The sequence below is a fragment of the Maylandia zebra genome, linkage group LG16 (genome assembly GCF_041146795.1).
Source record: "Maylandia zebra isolate NMK-2024a linkage group LG16, Mzebra_GT3a, whole genome shotgun sequence".
Lineage (NCBI taxonomy): Eukaryota > Metazoa > Chordata > Actinopteri > Cichliformes > Cichlidae > Maylandia > Maylandia zebra.
The window spans coordinates 2,070,903-2,092,201 of record NC_135182.1 but is presented as its reverse complement, the minus strand read 5'-3'; the positions used below and the strand labels follow the sequence as shown (position 1 = coordinate 2,092,201).

The window sequence follows — 21,299 nt, the reverse complement described above, 5'->3', positions numbered from 1 at the left end:
CCATTCATACAAGCACTTTTTTCTGTGCTGAAGTGCTTTCTATCTAACATCCGCACACACTGAGCAACTTGGTGTTAGTATCGTTCCCAAGGATATTTGGCATGAAGACCTGAGCAGCCAGTGAATGAAACACCACCCTTCCCTAAAGTCGATCATCTGTGCTACCGCGTGAGCTACATCCACCCTAAAGTGAGAGACATGCCATTCTAAAACCACAGGGCTTAATGTGGTGTTGGCCCAGCATTTACGTTGTACGTTCAAGATGGCGCCGAGTATGGCAGCCTCGTCGCGAGCTCCCCCAAGCAACGGCTTTCTTCTGTGTTTAATTTTACTTTTCCTTTATTTTTTCACGAGCAGCACTTGTCTCCTTGTGTACGACCGACAAACCTTACTGGACATAAAAGACGGTCTTCTTATAACTTTCCGGAGCTCAAGCTTTGCAACACGGACCCTCCGTTTGCAGACCCCCCATTCATCTCACCTGAGACGCCTTTGTTCTCTGGCCCTGGAGGCCGCAAACGCCGACGCAGAGGGAGAAGATCTGGCGTTCTGGTTCGACTGAGACGGCGCACTTACAGACCACCGTTACCAAGCTGGTGTGATTATGCGAACGTGCACCCGGTCAAATCCTTCTGCTCACCGGACCTGGAGTACCTGATGATTAAGTGCCGGCCATTCTGGCTACCGAGGGAATTTACAGCAGTGATTATTACGGCTGTTTACATTCCCCCACAAGCCGACACTGACCGTGCACTCAGGGAACTGTACAGCGCGATCAGCAGCGAGGAAACCGCACACCCAGAGGCAGCGTTTATCACAGCCGGAGACTTTAATAAGGGAAACCTGAAGAAAGTCTCACCCAAACTCCACCAACACATCCATTTTAACACGCGTGGAAACCGGCTACTCGACCACTGTTACACCTCTTTCCGGGATGCGTACAAAGCCCTCCCCCGCGCCCCATTCGGCCAATCAGATCACTGCTCCATCCTGCTCCTGCCCGCCTACAGGCAGAAGCTGAAACAGGAAGCTCCAACCCGGAGGGCGGTGCACTGTTGGACGGACCAATCGGAGTCTGCGCTGCGGGACTGTTTTGATCACGCGGACTGGGAAATGTTTCACGTGGCCGCCAGAGACATTGATGAATACACAGACTCAGTCTGTGGATTTATCAGGAAATGCGTGGAAGATGTCGTCCCATCCAGAACAGTCAAATCCTTCCCAAATCAAAAACCCTGGATTAACAGAGATGTTCGCGCGGCACTGGCGGCACGGAACACCGCCTTTGCCTCCGCGAACACATCGGACTACAAACACGCACATTACCAACTCCGGAAGACGATCAAAGCAGCCAAACGTGAGTACAGGGACAGGGTGGAGCAACAGTTTGACAACCCTCGGAGTATGTGGCAGGGACTAAACACGATCACAGACTTTAGAGGGAAAATCCAAATCCAAATCCTCCACCATCTCCTCATTGAACGACTGGCGACCTGTAGCCCTGACCCCCATCGTAAGCAAATGCTTCGAGAAGCTGGTCAGGGACTTCATCTGCTCTGCACTACCCGACTCACTGGACCCTCTACAGTTTGCATACCGCCACAACAGGTCCACTGATGATGCCATAGCCCTGACACTACACACTGCCCTGTCACACCTGGAGAAGAGAGACACGTATGTGAGGATGCTGTTTGTAGATTACAGCTCAGCATTCAATACCATCGTTCCCTCGAAGCTGGACAGGAAACTGCAGGATCTAGGACTGAGCAGCTCCCTCTGCAGCTGGATCCTTAGCTTCCTGTCTGACAGACGCCAGGTGGTCAGACTGGGCAGCATCACCTCATCCCCCATCACACTGAACACTGGTGCTCCACAGGGGTGTGTACTGAGCCCTCTCCTGTACTCACTCTACACCTACGACTGCACAGCCACTAACAGCTCCAACATCATTGTGAAGTTTGCGGACGACACTACAGTGGTGGGTCTTATCACCAACGGTGATGAGACGGCTTACAGGGAGGAGGTCAGCGCCCTGACCCACTGGTGTCAAGACAACCATCTCACCCTCAACGTCGCAAAGACAAAGGAGTTGATAGTGGACTTCCGGAGGTGCAGAGAAGTACACACCCCCATCACCATCAACGGCGCTGCTGTGGAGAGAGTGAGCAGCTTCCGGTTCCTTGGAGTACATCTGGCTGAGGATCTTACGTGGTCAGTACACACAAACAAAACAGTGAAGAAGGCGCAGCAGCGCCTCTTCTTTCTCAGGAGACTGAAAAGATTCGGCATGAGACCCCGCATCCTCAGGACCTTCTATCACTGTGCCATTGAGAGCATCCTCACTGGATGCATCACCACCTGGTATGGCAACAGCACCGCCTACAACTGCAAAGCTCTCCAGCGAGTAGTGCGGTGCTCTGATTGGATAATTGGAGGTGAGCTTCCCTCCCTCCAAGACATCTACAGGAAGCGCTGCCTGAGGAAAGCGGGGAGGATCATCAAGGACTCCAGTCACCCCAGCCATAAACTGTTCAGACTGCTTCCATCAGGAAGGAGGTTCTGCAGCATCCGGTCCCGAACCAGCAGACTGAGAGACAGCTTTTTCCATCAGGCCATCAGACTGCTGAACACGTCATAGACACCTCAGCTTCACTACTGGAACTTCAACATTATGCACTCCACACTGTATATAAATGCCACTTGTTCTGCACATATTCAACTCTGTATATTTTATATATTTTATTATTATTATTATTATTTTTTTTTTTTTTTTTTTTTTACTATTTAATTTGTAAAAATGTGTATACACACACACACACACACACACACACACACACACACACACACACACACACACACACACACACACACGTAGGAAAATATTTAGTATACACATCCAGAAATGCATACACTATTATATATTGTACATATATTTATTAGTTTCAGGTTGGCCATTCTTGTATTTTGCTCGTTTGTGTTGTTGTGTTTGCACATCTCTGTTGCTTGTGGGGCTCGCACACAAGAATTTCACTCGCATGTGCTGTGCCAGTGTGCCTGCACATGTGATGTGACAATAAAAGTGATTTGATTTGATTTGATTTGATTTGATTTACAGCTGTAACAGCTTCAGCTCTTCTGGGAAGGCTTTCCAGAAGAAATGTGTTTGTGTGAATTTTCTGGAACATTCTTCCAGAAGCACATTTCACTCTTAGTCCACAGGGGTTAATAGGATGTTGCTCAACCTTTCCAGCTACAATAGCTTCAACTCTTGTAAGAAAGCTTTCCACAGGGTTTAGGAGTGTTGAGGGTTACAGATGCTAACAGACTCAATAAACTAATCCACAGGGCCAGTAATGTTGTGAGCATGGAGCTGGACTCCTTTAAGGCGGTGTTGGAGAGGCGGATGTTGTCCAGGTGCTGGAGAGTGCCTCGCACCTACTCCATGATGTTTTTTCATTAGGTTTTACACTTTATAGTAAAATATGAATCATACAGGGGGGTCTGCTAGGGGGCGCGTTATGGAGTAGACGCGCAAACCACGAGGTCCCATTTATCTGTTAAATTACTTTATGGTTCACCTATTGTGGCCCAATTCAGAGATTTCTTAAGCTCTATTAAGAAAGTCAGCATTGTTTTAGCTGTTGTTCTTTCCGTCTTTTTGCCTTATCTCGAAGTGAAATGCCTCCTAAGCAGTCTGCTAAAGGAGTGCAGGCTAGCTGCTCAGGGACCGCTAGCAAAACTACCGTTGACCCAGCGACACTGCTAGCTTTCCGCGACATTGTCAAAGAAGTGATTCAAGAGGAAAATGACAACCTACGGGACGAAATTAAACGAGCCATTTCGCCCATCCAAACCACTCTTGACGAATGTACTGAGAAGTTGGGCGAACACGAAGAAGGCTTGAATAATCTGGACAAGCGGCTAGAAGTTATGGAGACATGTTTCGCAGATCTGAGTAACCAATACAAGAAGTTGCTGCTGAAAACTGACGACTTGGAGAATCGGGGAAGACGATGCAACTTGCGTATATTAGGAGTGCTGGAGGGAGCCGAACAAGGGAATCCCACTAAATTTGTTGCTGATCTGTTGCACGTTGTACTGGGTGGTCCCGGCGGTTTGGAGCAGGCTCCGATCCTGGACAGAGCTCACCGGGCGGCGGTTGCGCTGCCCACGGAGGGAGGGCGACCGCGGCCGTTCATTGTTCGCATTCATTACTACCAGGAAAAGGAGCGGATACAGCGCTTAGCCAGACAGAAAGGCCGGCTGGAGTTTCAAGGGAAGCAGATCTTCATCTTTCCTGACTACAGCGCCGACCTGGCCAGACGCCGGGCTGCTTTCAGCGAGGTGAAGGGACTACTACGGAAAAAAGACGGAGTTCGCTACGGTCTTCTTTATCCTGCCCGGCTTCGGATCTCGTTTAATGGAGAAACACAGGTATTCGACTCTCCTAAAGCAGTGAAAGATTTCATTGACTCCAAGTTTGAGTCATCTCCCGAATGACATTTCATAAGAACCACCGGGACTTTCATACCATCGTGACTATATTTTTGTCAATCAATAAACGGACGATCTTTGGTTTAGCTTAGTTTCATGTTCAATGTTCATTTAGAAATCTCAGATGTTGGTGAGTTTGCCCTTGTTTCCTGGGAGGTTAACTATATTCCAGTACTTGTCACTTAAAAGGGACTCCGGGGTCAGCTTTGATGAGAAGTGAAACAGGTCCGTTTTTCGGTTACGGGTAAATGCGACGTGGGAGTTTTTCTCTTTCCTTCTCTTAATTATTTTACTCTATTGTGTTGGACTTTGTGACTTTCTAATTTGAATATGTTTTGGACTACATGTGTGATTCATAGTTCAGATGCTTCTGCTCATGTGGGGCTGTGGTTATGAATAAGGTGATTGGGACTCTTAATAGAAGCAGGGGAGCTTTGGGAAATTGGTGTGTGTCGTTTGGGGACAACACTGAACACGGGGTGGTGGGTGGGAGGGACTTATCTACTTTTTCTTTTGCTTTTTTTTTTTTTTGCTTTTTTTTTTGTTGTATATTATTTGCTCAGATTATTGTTAACAACAACATTTCAGTGTGCACCCATGATAGGATTGGTACTTGCGTTTGGAACCGCCTTTTTCATCATGTACTTATATGGTGATGACTTCTGTTGATGACACTTCAACTGCTGTGAGTAATGGCTGCCATGTTAACTTTATTAGTTGGAATGTGAAGGGATTGAACCACCCAGTGAAACGAAATAAGGTACTCTCTCATCTTCTTTATCTTAAAGTACATGTAGCGTTTCTTCAAGAAACACACCTTAAGCATACAGATCATGCCAGATTAAGACGAAATTGGGTTGGACAAATTTTTCATTCCAAATTCAATGGTAAAGCCAAAGGTGCAGCAATTTTGATTAATAAGAATACTCCGTTTATAGTCTCTCACACAATAGCTGACCCAAATGGTCGCTATGTAGTTGTGACAGGGTCCCTGTTTAATACTTCACTTATTTTAGCAAACGTCTATGCTCCGAATTGGAATGACTCAACTTTTTTCAATGACTTTCTTAATTCCCTTCCACAGATCAATACACACCAATTGATCCTTGGAGGTGACATGAATACTGTTATGGATCCAGTACTAGATCGCTCCTCAGATAAAAGACTTCCACTCCCTAAATCCTCATTAGTGTTACAGTCATATTTACAAACCTATGGGGCTGTTGATGCGTGGCGATTCCTCTACCCCTCCACTAAACAATATTCCTTTTTTTCTGCAGTGCATCAAACGTATTCTCGTATAGACTACTTTTTTGTTGACAAAAAATTGCTTCCCAATATCAAGACTTGTAAATACAATAGCATAGTAATATCTGATCACAGTCCACTTGTTTTGGAACTCGGCTTCCCGGATGAACCCTTTGTGTACTCCTGGAGACTCAATCCTCTTTCTTTGTCGGATAAGGAGTTTGTGGAATATCTTTCCAAACAAATTGATATCTTTATAAGAACAAACATTACGCCTGGCATGGCCTATAGTACGGTTTGGGAAAGCTTAAAAGCATTCTTACGGGGCCATATTATATCATACTGTTCATATACTAGAAAACAGAAACAGAAACGTCTTTCTGAATTGATACACCTTATTTCGCAATTGGATGAGCAACACTCTACAACCCCCTCTCCAGTTTTGTATAAACAAAGACTAACGTTACAGACTGAATTTAATTTAATCTCAACCCAGCAGTCAGAGTCTATGATTCTTAAATCTAGAGGAAGATGGTATGAGCACGGAGAAAAAGCATCTAAAATTTTAGCACATCAGCTTCGTAAATCAGAAGCAACTCGTATAATCCCTGAAATTAGGACTGAATCTGGACATGTCACCACTACACCACAAAAAAAAAATGAGAGTTTCAAAGTATTCTATTCCAGTCTCTATGATTCTGAATCTTTAAACACGCCTGGACTGTTTGAGGCTTTTTTTGATGGAATGACAGTTCCGACTTTAACCTCAGCATTCAGAGACCAATTGGAGGAGCAAATTACAGTGGAAGAAATTAAATTGGCGATTAGCTCAATGCAGAATGGCAAATCCCCGGGTCCGGATGGGTATCCGGTTGAATTTTACAAGACCTTTAAAGACAGTTTATCACCTTTATTACGAGACATGTTCATTGAGTCATTGGTTTCAAAATGTCTTCCCCTAACGCTTGGACAAGCGACCATCTCACTCCTATTGAAGCCAAATAAGGATCCATTAGAGTGTTCATCATATCGTCCTATATCACTCTTAAATGTAGATTTAAAAATACTGTCAAAAACACTTGCTCTCAGGCTAGAGCAATATCTACCATTGTTAATTTCTCCAGATCAGACAGGTTTCGTGAAGGGTAGGCATGGTTTTTTCAACCTGCGCAGGTTTTTAAACATATTACACACCAAGTCAACTACAACCCCTGAAATTGCCTTATTACTCGATGCTGAGAAGGCATTTGACCGGGTGGAGTGGGATTATCTGTTTTATACTCTGCATAAATTTGGATTTGGCCCTAATTTCATTTCATGGATTCAGTTACTTTACTCCTCACCTATGGCACGTGTTAGAACAAATTCGTTATTCTCTTCTTATTTCCCACTTCTCCGTGGTACGAGACAAGGTTGTCCCTTATCCCCTCTTCTTTTTGCATTATCAATTGAACCACTGGCGATTAAACTGCGAGCTGACAGTTGCATTAAGGGCATCTTCAGAGGTGACCAGGAGCACAAAATATCCTTATATGCTGACGACCTCCTGCTGTATATGTCAGAGCCTTTATGCTCTCTTCCCCGTGCTCTTGCCATTTTTGAATGTTTTGGTAATATTTCAGGTTACAAGTTGAATCTGCATAAAAGTGAACTTCTCTGTGTCAACTCTATAGCCAGAAAGATTTCATTTTCAGGTTTTCAATTTAACGTTAACTACCTGAGGAAACTTCTTTGGATAAAATTATTAATATAAACGTTCATAAGAGAGGGGCGATTAAAGAAATCTATGCTATACTATTAGATCTTCAATCTCCTTCTCTCTCCATCCTTAAAGCACAGTGGGAGAAAGACCTTGGGATGACTATAACAGATGAGCTCTGGCAATCTTTTCTCCAGAGGGTACACTCTTCTTCGATATGTGCCAGGCATGGGCTCCTTCAATTTAAGGTCCTACACCGATTACATATCTCCAAGGAAAAGTTAGCCAAGTTCTATCCAGGAGCTGACCCTCTGTGTAACTGATGTAAAGCAGAAACAGGTTCGCTCCTTCATACCTTTTGGACATGCCCCAATCTTCATATCTATTGGGTGTCTATATTTAACACTGTGTCAGAGATGTATAACGTTAAATATGATCCTTCTGCTCTAACGGCTATCTTTGGGGTGATACCTCAAGACATCACTTTGCCAAAATGCTATTCGAATTCTATTGCCTTTGCTTCACTTATCGCAAGGCGCCTTATACTTTTAAGATGGAAGCAGGAAGCTCCTCCCACACATGAACAGTGGCTTGCGGAGCTCATGAGGTTTTTACATTTAGAAAAGATGAGATATACACTGGCAGGTTCAACCACCAAATTTCTTAGGGCATGGCAGCCATTCTTGATGTACATGGAAACATTTAAAATGACCACCTTATCATGACCAGATACCATATCTCTATATCGCTATCATAGCTAACTGTACGCTGAATGTCCCTTATACATTTTATTTTTCTATTTGTTTGTTGTTGTTTGTTTGTTTTTTGTTGTTTTGTAGGGGTTTCTTTGGTTTGTTTGTTTGTTTTTTCCTTCTCTATTTCTGTTATCTTTTGGGGTATTGTAAATACTGAACAGCAAACTACTGTATGTTCAATGTTTTGTTGTTAACATGCTGCTGTGACTGAAAATAAAATTTATAAAAAAAAAATATGAATCATACATATTTAATCTCTGTAATATTCTGGATATTTATAATTGAGCTACTTGTATATATTAGAGCTATTTCTTATATTTTATAATGTTGTAATACTTCAATTCAATTCAATTCAATTTTATTTATATAGCGCCAAATCACAACATAAGTCGCCTCAAGGCGCTTCATAGATACAGAGAAAAACCCAACAATCATATGACCCCTTATGCGCAAGCACTTTGGCAACAGTGGGAAGGAAAAACTCCCTTTTAACAGGAAGAAACCTCCGGCAGAACCAGGCTCAGTGAGGGGCGGGGCCATCTGCTGCGACCGGTTGGGGTGAAAGAAGGAAGACGGGATAAAAGACATGCTGTGGAAGAGAGACAGAGATTAATAACAGATATGATTCAATGCAGAGAGGTCTGTTAACACATAGTGAGTGAGAAAGGTGACTGGAAAGGAAAAACTCAATGCATCATGGGAATCCCCGGCAGCCTACACCTATTGCAGCATAACTAAGGGAGGATTCAGGGTCACCTGGTCCAGCCCTAACTATATGCTTTAGCAAAAAGGAAAGTTTGAAGCCTAATCTTAAAAGTAGAGATAGTGTCTGTCTGGGATCGAAATGGAACGAGGCGCAACCTCTCACAACAAACGTAATATGGTCAACACCTTGGAGACGCTTGCAGCTGCTGTGAAGGCTCAAAACAACACCATTGAGCGTATGAGGGGAAACATCAGAGAAAGGCCTGCTCAAAATGAGACCCTTGAGCGACAGTTGGAAAACATCGCGGAACGGATCACTGCAGTTGTGAGGTCTCAGAATCAAAAGAACGATAACACCATGGAACAGAAGTTTGATACCATCATGGGGAGGCTCGCGACTCTCCAACGGGAGATCGAGAGGCCAGTGTCGGAGTGTTAAAGAGCAGCCTGAAAAATTCTCCTGGGCTGCTCGCATGAAATTAACAAAACCAACATAAACATTGCGGATCCCCATCACGGCGCCAGCTGCAGGCCCAAGGCTGGAGCCGAACAATCACTCCCTGATAATGACTGTGTTACGGCTATTCTTCCCATCCCATGCAAGGACACCTGGATTGGCTGGAGGACTGTTTACTTAGCCTGATAGGCCAAAGGACACTGTCTCAGCTAAACTATGGACACGCACACACACACACTTACACTGATAAGCACTCACTCATCCCCCCTCCCTTTCCAAACGCCTTCGATGCTTGTGCCCTACCAGGGAAGATAGCAGTCAACTGGACCAGCACAGATGCTGCAGGACCGGATGCGCTGTCTACACCGGCTCTCTCTTACCCTTTACCCGCCCCTGTTGCTTGTCTTGTGTTTCTATGGTGTATTGATAGTCATGTGCTTTGTGCTGAGGTGTTTTTTCAGTTATCAAACTGTTCTCCCACTAGGAGCTCAGTCTGAGTGGAGTTTTTTTTCTCCTCCTCTTACCTCATGTAGTGTATTTTCGTTGTTTTTTCCTGGATTTTTTCCATGAATAAAGTATTCTGATTCTGTCTCCTGAATCCAAACTGGAAGCTGGTTCCACAGAAGAGGGGCCTGAAAACTGAAGGCTCTGCCTCCCATTCTACTTTTAAATACTCTAGGAACAACAAGTAGGCCTGCAGAGCGAGAGCGAAGTGCTCTAATAGGGTGATATGGTACTACAAGGTCATTAAGATAAGATGGGGCCTGATTTGTCATGGTCCCTGTGCCTGCCCAGCCGGCCTCACAAGGCTACACTTGTGTTTTTGCTTTTTCTCTCTCTCCCCTACCTCTCTGCCTGGGCGGAGCTCACAGCTGGCTCCCACCCTTGGCTCACACAGCTGTTGGCGATCGGCTGATTACCGATCTACTATTTGAGGCTGGGTCACAGATCCTCTCATCGCTGGATGATTGAGCTACTGACGTTAGTCTTTCTTTTGGTCTTATACCTTTACGCCCTACCTTCGTGATTTGTGAGTGATTTCTCCCTTCCCTATTCCAGTTTATCTTCCCGGACCTGTGACCTCCCCGCGGTACGGACGTGTGTGAGTCGGATGTGAGGACGTGAGCGAGCGTGAGAGAGAGAGCCTTCCCCTAATCCCCTGGAACCCTGGACTTTCCCCGTCACTGTATATAGTATTGCACTGGTGTGTAAATAAATCGTGTTCTGATACGTCAACCTGCTCTGCGCTTGAGTCCCTGCTTTCAGTTTGTGACAGAATCATCCAGCCAGGAAATGGACTCAGCAGACTCGGCGGCCTCCACTCCCACTCTCGCCACCCTGGCAGCTATGCTGGAGCGACACGAGCAGATGTTTGTTCATCTCCGTGGCGAGATCGCTGCTCTCACTCAGGCTGTGGCCCAACGAACACCCCTGCCGGCAACTCCACCTGCCGTCGCTCCTCTCCAGGAAGCCTCGGCCTCCGCAGTAAGTGCCACACCTCCTGCTTCTTCACTTATCCAATCTAACAGATTTCTACCCACACCGAAAGCTTTCTCCGGAGAAATTGATAAGTGTGCTGGCTTCCTCACTCAATGTGCCCTTCAGTTTCGTCAGCAACCGCAAGCTTTCGCTAATGATGGTGATAAGATTGCATATATATTTCAGCTACTCCAGGATCGGGCTCTGATTTGGGCTCAAGCTGTGCTTCACGCCAACCCTGAAATAACGTATTCTGACTTTCTGGATAAGTTCAAAGGCGTCTTCGACAGAAAATCCACCACGCTCACAGCCGGCCAGCGCCTGCTCGCGCTCAAACAAGGCAAGCGGAGTGTGGCTGATTTCTCTATTGACTTCCTCACCTTGGCTGAACAGACAATGTGGGGGGAGGAGGCTCCTAAGAGCACTTTGCTTTCTAATGTTAACGAAGAAATAAAGAAAGAACTGATGCTTCGTGAACTGCCTTCTTCCCTAGACGCGCTTATGACTCTGTGCGTCCGGTTGGATGACCGCGTGCGCGCACACCGGAGCGCACACACACGGACGGGACAGGAATCACTGGAGTATCACGGGGCCTCTCCTGCCGGCCGCGGGCCGCGCGACTCCGACACCTGTGATGAGGAGGAGCCCATGCAGCTTGGACGCTCGCGGCTGACGCCTGCAGAGCGCCAGCGCCGTCTGGCCGCCGGTGAGTGCGTCTATTGCAGCTGTAAAGGTCACTCTGTCTCCTCGTGCCCGACGCTGGCAAAAGGGCGCGCTCACCAGTGATTGAGAGGGTGCTGGTGGGCGATCTGTCTAGTAAAAACCCTCTCCCCAGACTTCTCTTACCAGCCAAACTTCGAGTACAATCTGTTTTTCACTCGCTTTCAGTACTCATTGACTCTGGGGCTGAGCAGAACTTTATTGACACCTCGCTCGCTGCCAAACTGAACATCGCCTTGGAGCCCTTGTCGTGCCCTCTCCGCGTGCACGCGCTCTCTGGTCACCGCCTGCCCGATATCACTCATGTCTCGGAATTCCTTTCGCTGTCTCTCTCGGACAATCACATGGAGAGGATTTGTTTCTTTGCATTCACGGCTCCGCTCACCCCACTGGTTCTCGGTCACCCCTGGCTGGTGCTCCATAACCCGCACATTGACTGGGAGAAAGGTGACATCCTAGGTTGGAGTGTGAATTGTCACATGTCTTGCCTTCGGGCGGCCACGTCACCCGTTCCGCTTCTGCCCTCTGGTTCGCCGTCCGACCCCCCGGATCTTTCGGCGGTCCCGCGGGTCTATCATGACTTGCGAGGCGTGTTCTGCAAGGATCGGGCGCGGTCCCTTCCCCCCCACCGCCCGTATGACTGTGCTATCGATCTCCTTCCGGGGGCTCCGTTGCCGTCTAGCCGCCTGTACAGCCTCTCCCAGCCGGAGCGGGTCGCTATGGAACGTTACATCTCTGAGTCGCTTGCTGCGGGCTTGATCCGTCCCTCCTCCTCCCCGGTTGCGGCTGGGTTCTTCTTCGTGGACAAGAAGGATGGTTCGTTGCGCCCGTGTATCGATTATCGGGGCCTTAATCTGATCACTGTCAGGAACAGGTATCCTTTGCCGCTGCTTTCCTCTGCTTTTGAGCTGCTCCAGGGCATGACTGTTTTTACTAAGCTGGACCTGCGCAACGCCTACCACCTGGTTCGCATCAGGGAGGGGGATGAGTGGAAGACGGCCTTCAATACTCACCAGGGGCACTTTAAGTACCTTGTTATGCCCTTCGGCCTCACCAACGCTCCCGCGGTTTTTCAAACCATGGTGAACGAGGTGCTTCGTGACTTTGTTAATCGCTGTGTCTTTGTGTACTTGGATGATATTCTCATCTTTTCTAAGACGCTCGCGGAACATCAGGTGCATGTGAGACAGGTCCTGCAACGCCTCTTGGAGAACCGGCTGTTTGTGAAGGGGGAGAAGTGTGAGTTCCACGTGCCTGCAGTAGCTTTCCTGGGCTATATAGTTGCGAGGGGAAATCTACGGACTGACCCTGGAAAGGTGCGTGTGGTGGTTGAATGGCCTGTTCCTCCTGATCGCCGCCAACTGCAACGTTTTCTGGGATTCGCTAATTTCTACAGGAGATTCATTCGCGATTTTAGTAGGATCTCCCTCCCTCTCACTAAACTCACCTCTCCGAAGGTTCCTTTTCAGCGGGATCCTGCCACTCAGCGAGCCTTCGCCCAGCTCAAGGAGAGGTTTTCCTCGGCACCCATCCTCCGGCAACCGGACCTCACACGGCAGTTCGTGGTGGAAGTCGACGCTTCTGACTCCGGGGTGGGGGCGGTTCTCTCGCAACAAGAGGACGGTAAGCTTCACCCGTGTGCTTTCTTCTCTCGCCGTCTCTCGCCCGCAGAAAGCAATTACAACGTCCGGGATCGGGAACTCTTGGCCATAAAACTCGCCCTGGAGGAATGGAGACATTGGCTGGAGGGAGCTGCTCACCCGTTCATTGTTTGGACGGATCACAAGAACCTGGAGTACATCCGTTCGGCCAGACGTCTCAGTTCTCGGCAAGCCAGGTGGGCATTGTTCTTTGCTCGCTTTGATTTCACCACCACCTACAGGCCAGGATCTCGCAACGTGAAGCCAGACGCCCTGTCCCGGCAGTTTTCCACCACGGAGGAGGAGTCGGACCCCGAACCCATTCTGCCGGCGGCCTGGGTGGTTGGAGCCGTTTCCTGGGAGATTGAATCCCTCATTCAGGAGGCACAAGAGACTGAACCGGATCCTGGTACTGGCCCGACTGGCCGCCTCTTCCTCCCCTCGGCGGTCCGCTCCCAGGTACTCCAGTGGGCTCACACTGCTCATTTCTCATGTCACCCCGGGGTCCTCCGCACCCTGTCCTTCCTTCGACGCTACTTCTGGTGGCCCACCATGGCGAGGGACGTCAGGGAGTTTGTGTCCGCCTGTCCGACCTGCGCCCAGAACAAGCGGTCAAACCAACCGCCGTCGGGCCGTCTTCTGCCTCTCCCTACGCCGGCCCGACCATGGTCACACATCGCTCTAGACTTCATCACTGGACTGCCTCCCTCTGCAGGTTACACTGCTATACTAACTATCATCGACCGTTTCTCTAAGGCCGCACACTTTGTCGCCCTTCCTAAACTCCCTACTGCTCTGGAGACGGCTCGGCTCCTCACCTCACATGTGTTCAGGCTCCACGGGATCCCTGAGGACATCGTCTCGGACAGAGGACCACAATTCACTTCCCGAGTATGGAAGGAATTTTGCACCGCGCTGGGAGCCAAGGTCAGCCTCTCTTCCGGTTTCCACCCGCAGAGCAACGGACAGTCCGAACGGGCTAACCAGGAGTTGGAAGCTGCCCTCCGGTGTGTTGCCTCCCACAATCAATCAACCTGGAGTGAACAGCTGCCATGGATTGATGGCAGCCACACCTCCGCCGCCACGGGCAGGTCACCCTTTGAGGCATCCCTGGGCTACCAACCACCCCTGCTCCCAGCTGTCGAAGGTGAGCACTCTGTCCCCTCTGTTCAGGCTCACCTCCGCAGGTGTCGCCGGGCCTGGCGTGCTACTCGGGCCGCTCTACTCCGCACTAAGGAGCGCAACAAAGCCCTCGCTGACCGCCACCGGACACCGGCCCCTGAATACTCCGTCGGTCAACAGGTATGGCTGTCTACCCGTTTTGTGCCGTTACGGACAGAGTCTAGGAAGCTGTCACCTCAGTTCATTGGCCCCTTTCCCGTAGACTCCATTGTCAACCCTGTGTCCGTTCGCCTCAAGCTGCCACGTACCATGCGGATACTGTTGACCATAATATCCTATTAGAGCGTTAGAACATGCTGTAGGTATTACAGGTACTGCACTGCAGTGGTTTGTATCATATCTATCTAATAGACTCCAGTTTGTGCATGTAAATGGAGAGTCCTCTTCACACACTGAGGTTAATTATGGAGTTCCACAGGGTTCAGTGCTAGGACCAATTCTGTTTACATTATACATGCTTCCCTTAGGCAGCATCATTAGAAGACATAGCATACATTTACACTGCTATGCAGATGACACCCAGCTCTATCTGTCCATGAAGCCAGATAACACACACCAATGAGTTAAACTGCAGGAATGTCTTAAAGACATAAAGACCTGGATGGCCGCTAACTTTCTGCTTCTTAATTCAGATAAAACTGAGGTTATTGTACTCGGCCCTGAAAATCTTAGAAATATGGTATCTAACCAGATTCTTACTCTGGATGGCATTACCTTGGCCTCCAGTAACGCTGTGAGGAACCTTGGAGTCATTTTTGACCAGGACATGTCCTTCAATGCACATATTAAACAAATATGTAAGACTGCTTTCTTCCATTTGTGCAACATCTCTAATGTTAGAAATATCCTGTCTCAGAGTGACGCTGAAAAACTAGTTCATGCATTTATTACTTCCAGGCTGGGCGACTGTAATTCATTATTATCAGGAAGTCCTAAAAACTCCCTGAAAAGCCTTCAGCTAATCCAAAATGCTGCAGCAAGAGTCCTGACAGGGACTAGAAAGAGAGAGCAGATTTCTCCTGTTTTGGCTTCCCTTCATTGGCTTCCTGTTAAATCCAGAATTCAAAATCCTGCTCCTCACATACAAGGTCTTAAATAATCAGGCCCCATCTTATCTTAATGACCTTGTAGTACCATATCACCCTATTAGAGCACTTCGCTCTCGCTCTGCAGGCCTACTTGTTGTTCCTAGAGTATTTAAAAGTAGAATGGGAGGCAGAGCCTTCAGTTTTCAGGCCCCTCTTCTGTGGAACCAGCTTCCAGTTTGGATTCGGGAGACAGACACTATCTCTACTTTCAAGATCAGGCTTCAAATTTTCCTTTTTGCTAAAGCATATAGTTAGGGCTGGACCAGGTGACCCTGAATCCTCCCTTAGTTATGCTGCAATAGGCGTAGGCTGCCGGGGATTCCCATGATGCATTGAGTTTTTCCTTTCCAGTCACCTTTCTCACTCACTATGTGTTAACAGACCTCTCTGCACCGAATCATACTTGTTATTAATCTCTGTCTCTCTTCCACAGCATGTCTTTATCCTGTCTTCCTTCTCTCACCCCAACCAATCACAGCAGATGGCCCCGCCCCTCCCCGAGCCTGGTTCTGCTGGAGGTTTCTGATTGTTGGGTTTTTCTCTGTATCTATGAAGCGCCTTGAGGCGACTTTTGTTGTGATTTGGCGCTATATAAATAAAATTGAATTGAAGTTAATTGTGGAATATTTAGTAGTGAGGAAATTTCATGACTGGACTTGTAGCACAGGTAGCATCCTGTCACCTGACCTCACAAGGGACTATACTGATGCAAATTAGCTTTAGCTAACTTTGGTAAAATGCACTGAACAGCAACATTTGTGTTAATATTGTACATTAATACTTTCTTAAATAACATTAATTAAGTAATATTGATAATCACGTCTCACACTGGAATTTACTGAGAACGGGTTGTTCTAAGTTGTTTTCTAATGTTTGTAGTCTCCATGCTGATAACTGAATTCCGTTATTTGGACTGGTGTGTATGATACGTTTGGCAACATATTGCATATTAAAAATTTAGGATACCTGGCTGTTTGTAGACTGTCCACACATCTAACTTAAAGGATCCGACAGAGAAACTCCTCAGCATTTTAGAGTGTAAAACCTGGAGAGAGAATGAAGGCAGAATTAAAATTACTTAAAAGCTAACCTGTGGATTTTTGAACCAATCGTTTAGGGATGCCAGAAACGTTTCGCTGCAGTCTTTACCCACCGTCAGCTTGATCACTTTGTCGAAGAAGACATCTTTGAGGGCAAAAAAGTCAAACACGAAATACTGATGGAAAGAAATGACAGGACAGGGTGACAGATTGTGTTAATGCACAGTAAACTATTGTACTGATGCACAGCTGGTTCAAATGGGTTCTTTTTGTTTATTTTTATTTTTTACCTCATTGTAAAAAGGAGCATTGGTTCCTTCCTTGACTGATGTCTGTTTCTTCTCATCACCAATCTCTATCACTATGCTCGGGTCAATGTTTTCCCCCACAAGCTGTCTGGCCTCTGTGATATTAATGGCAATCTATGAGCCAGATAAACAATAGCATGTGTTATTAGAGCATGTGTTCCCATCAGGGTTAAGACAATTGTCCAGTTTACATACAACTGAAAATATGAAATACCAGCACTCACATTTCTCAGTACATTAAAAGAAACACATCTAGTAGACTACCAGCGAATTGTGGATGCGATTACCTGGAAGCTCTGGGGTTTCGCTTCACTGTCCTGAATGCGAGTATTCAGTTTGGACCTATAGAAAGAGAGTCAGAGACAAATGAGGTTATTGCTAGTAGAGAAACACAGTTCAGGTGTATTTAGGCACACGGTTACTTCTCTAGTTGGCTATTGTTTCTACAATTAAATATTACAGTGAAGGAAATAATTATTTGATCACCTGCTGAATTTTTAAGTTGGCTCACTTCCAAAAAATAAAAAATTTTCAATTTTTATAGTATTTTCATTTTGATGGAGAAGGACATCAACCAAAACTCCAAAAAAATAAATGTAAAGTAAGACTATAATTAGCTAAGAGCACGGTGGCACAGTGGTTAGCACTGTTGCTGCACAGCAAGAAGGTCCTGAGTTCAATTCCACCATCAGGCTGGGGTCTTTCTGTGAGGAGTTTGCATGTTCTCCCCGTGTTTGCGTGGGTTCTCTCCGGGTACTCCGGCTTCCTCCCACTGTCCAAAGATATGCACTTAGTGGGGATAGGTTAATTGGTTAATCCAAATTGCCCATAGGTGTGAATGTGCGAGTGAATGTGAGTGCGAATGGTTGTCTGTCACTGTGTGTTAGCCCTGCGACAGACTGGTGACCTGTCCAGGGTGGACCCCGCCTCTCGCCCTATGACAGCTGGGATAGGCTCCAGCGCCCCCCGCGACCCTGAAAAGGATAAGCGGACGCGAATGGATGGATGGATGGATGGATGGACCTGAGTCCAGCGATGGGTTTTTAGGTAATGGTTTAACTACCGCCAGCTTGAAAGCCCGTGGTACGTAGCTGATAGCATAGACAGGCTGATCATATTTAAGATTAACTGTTGGTAGGACGTCTTTGATCAATCTTGAAATGGAGGCTAAAAGACTCCAGTGTTATCCTCTGTGCTGTTGCAAGCTGGGCAGCACATTGAGGGTCACTAAGATACTCAAAAAAACGGATCCTTAAGGACAGTAACCCTTTGGAGTGTGGAGCTGGACTCTCCAACAGCGGTGCTAGAGAGGGCAATGTTGTCCAGTCCAGCAGCTTTCAAGACGTCTACAGGAGAGAGTATCTGTAGAGCGAGGAGTCGGCTAAAACCCCTCCTGAGATGGATGCAAACCTGGTGACCAACTACAAGAAACACTGTACCGCTGTGCATACCAACAATTTATAACTTTTATGTTATACAATGAAACTACCATAAAATTAGAGACTGTTCGTTTCTTTCTCAGAGAGCTAACTTATCAATTCACTGGGAGAGGAAAGGATTATTTCCCCCATTGTCGGGTTCATAACATCTTCTTTTATTGACCCAGTTCCAACCCCAAAATGTTGTTACCACCAGTCACCACTGACGCATAATATTTTCCTAGAAGTGTTACCATGGAAACACCTGTGTAGACAGAGATAATCTGATTGGTACTGTAAGCATAAAAACTCGTACCTGTTAGTGTTCGGGATTGTTCTGGTTCTTGCTGCAGATTGTTTTGGTTTATCGTCAGTGTTTTCTCCCTCCAGTAGGAGAGAAGCTTCAGGAGCGGCCTCCACCTCACTGTCTATAAGCATAAACAAACAATTTCAGGATTCTTTCCTGACTGAAAAGATCTTAAAGGCCAGTCAGTAGTGATAGTTTGGTGGAATTGTGTGTACATGAAAAATGCGCAACCATGCGCATATACTGTTTTTGCATGAGTGCCCCCATCCCCTTTCCTTTGTCTCTGGCCACATGTCTTTATTAGTTTATTGTAATGCTTTAATTTGATTCAGTTCTGCTGCCTATTATTCAATTAATTTAGTCTTTTTCAAAAATAACCCTAAAGCTCCTCTTGGTATTTTCAACTCCTTCTTATTTTTGTAATTCATTTGTGGATCTTAAACGTCTCAGGTTTTCAAGTTTTGCATCTGTTCAAAATGTAAGTGAAAAAATTAAAATGGGTTTATTCTTCTTGAAAGTAACGTTGTGCTAATCTGTTTATTTACATGGTGTAAACGTCTGATGTGAGCATTGTTTCCAAAAGTTAAAGTAACACTCACTTAAATTTAAGTCCAGGCGTTATCACATAGAGCAACATACACATTACAGTAACTAAATGTGTAACCCTGCTGAAGAAGCTGACGACTCAGAGCAACAAGGAGCGAGATCCAGCTATCGTGAAAGGCATGTAACTGAAAAGGGCAAAGAAATGAAGGAATATGAGGCAAAGAAAAATGACATGTCATTGTGCAAATTTTAAATTAATTTTAAAATAATTTAAATTTTGAACTCAATCTATCACTTTTGGATTAGCTCAGTACCACGATTCATTAGATAATTTAGATTTTCCTAAAGGTGAAGTGAGTATATTTCTTTTCTATTCTTTTTAATGCTGGATCAAGAAGGCAGCCATCACCCATCTTTAACGCACGCAAGATGACAGGAAAGATACGCACATAAAAGTCACAGTAGTACAAGAATTTCCAAGTAGAAGAGAGTAAACATCAGACAGTGGTTATTGTAGTGCTACCATACACATCAGTCACTGTAATGTTGGCTTGTGTATGTGTCTTATTTATAGCTGAGATATATACTGTGAAGAGCAGATGATAATGAAATCCTCCTCAAACCACTTGTAACACACAGTTAATTCTGAAACTGAAACATGAATGTGACAACTACTTTTTAAAAAGGAATTTAGGAGAAAAAAAACCTCATAATTAACTCATTCACTGCCAGCCATTGGCAGTGAATGAGTTAAACCCATTGACTCATTCACTGCAATTGACGGCTATAGACGTCAATGGCAGTGAATGAGTTAAAAACCATAACACTAGATTTGTTATAGTAATTCAACTCCCTACTTACTGAGTTTAAAGCTGCCTGTCATGGTACTGAAATAGACAAGAAACATGTTTTGAGATGGATTTTATTTGATTGTTAATTTGAAACCTAAACGGAGTTTGTGCATCTGTTTTATTTATAAAAGACCAAAAGCTGCTGCACACGTTTTTAATTATTGAGCTCTGTCTCTCTGCGTGTGAGTGTGTTTACAATGTGATGTTCAGATGTGTGTTAATCAAACAGTTTATAAAAAATATCAGCAGGTTATGGCCTTGAATGGAATATGTGTAAAGGTCTGTTTTTCGTTTATTGATATAAGCCTGTACAGCTACAGCTAGTGTCCAGTAGAGGGCTCTGTCGCTTAGTTAGTGGCAAGCTGCACTTCAAGCTCAGACCGCATTTTGTGGTGCACATGTGCCGGTAGGCAGCTCTCAATGAAGCGCGAAGCAGCGTGATACCGAACTCTCGCGACATTAACACATTGCAGCCCTTGGAACTAAAAGATGTATTTTGTATTTCTGTTTAGTTTTCACGGTGTATTGGCACACCTCAGCACTGTTAGATTCTGAATGAATCTTGAAGTGGAAATATTCCTTGGTCTGGGGGACTGCTACAGTGAAAACTCAGTCGCTGAGTGAAGGCTAGTTGCTAACCCCATGCCAGATGAGTGCAGCCTGTCGAGCAGGGTCCGTGTGTCAGCTGTGAGAGACTTTTACACCAGTCAAGATCATCATTCGTTGCCTTCCTCTACTTTGAACTCTGATGGTCACCTTACAAAGGTGCAGGTATTACACCCATTAAGGACTTTGCTGATAACAAAGTTACAAAGTTAAAATGTCTGCACACTAATTCAGAGTTACTTTCCTTAAATATTTTTGTGGTGTACAGCCTTAAAGTCTGTGAAGACTCATCCAGGTCATCGTAGTCAAAGGAGCTTGCAAAGAAAAGCGTTTGGACTTCTTTAAGTTGCTTGAAGACGTTTCACCTCTCATCCAAGAAGCTTCTTCAGTTCTAAGGTCAAATGGTGGAGAGTCCCAGATATAAACCTAGTGGGAGTTTCCCCCCACAGAGGGACAAAAGGACCCCTGATGATCCTCTAATCGCCTGAGCCAAGGTGTGAAACTGGGCGTGGGTCCCAATCAGCCAGAGTTTCGGGTGAGTTCATTGTGAAACCTGGCCCCACCTTATCATGCGAATTCCTGAGGTCAGATGGCCCAGGATGTGAGTGGGCGTTAAGGCGTCTGGGGAGGGATCTCAAAACTGGATTATAGATGGCAGACAGTTGGTGTCATAAGCCCCGCCCTCTGTTCAAAGATGGTCGCCCACAGTGGACATAGATGCTTCTTTCACTCCTCTTTCAAACCCTCTGTCCTCTC

At 46.0% G+C, this 21,299-nt stretch overlaps 1 protein-coding gene across 3 annotated transcripts in view; it reads right to left on the bottom strand.

The window, feature by feature from the left end:
• The window catches only part of fer1l6 (fer-1 like family member 6), a 73,111-nt gene that overhangs the window by 49,722 nt on the left and 2,090 nt on the right, over nucleotides 1-21,299 (bottom strand). For all 3 annotated transcript variants that reach the window (XR_003024948.2, XM_024805445.2, XM_024805446.2), the window contains exons 3-7: nucleotides 18,550-18,661; nucleotides 17,103-17,157; nucleotides 16,798-16,929; nucleotides 16,621-16,683; nucleotides 16,434-16,512 (exon numbers count right to left, since the gene is read on the bottom strand). Coding sequence is in view for 2 of the 3 variants with exons in the window: in XM_024805445.2 (XP_024661213.2) it covers nucleotides 16,434-16,512; nucleotides 16,621-16,683; nucleotides 16,798-16,929; nucleotides 17,103-17,157; nucleotides 18,550-18,661 (441 nt within the window). In the remaining variant the exon portion in view is untranslated. The remainder of the gene's footprint in view (nucleotides 1-16,433; nucleotides 16,513-16,620; nucleotides 16,684-16,797; nucleotides 16,930-17,102; nucleotides 17,158-18,549; nucleotides 18,662-21,299) is intronic.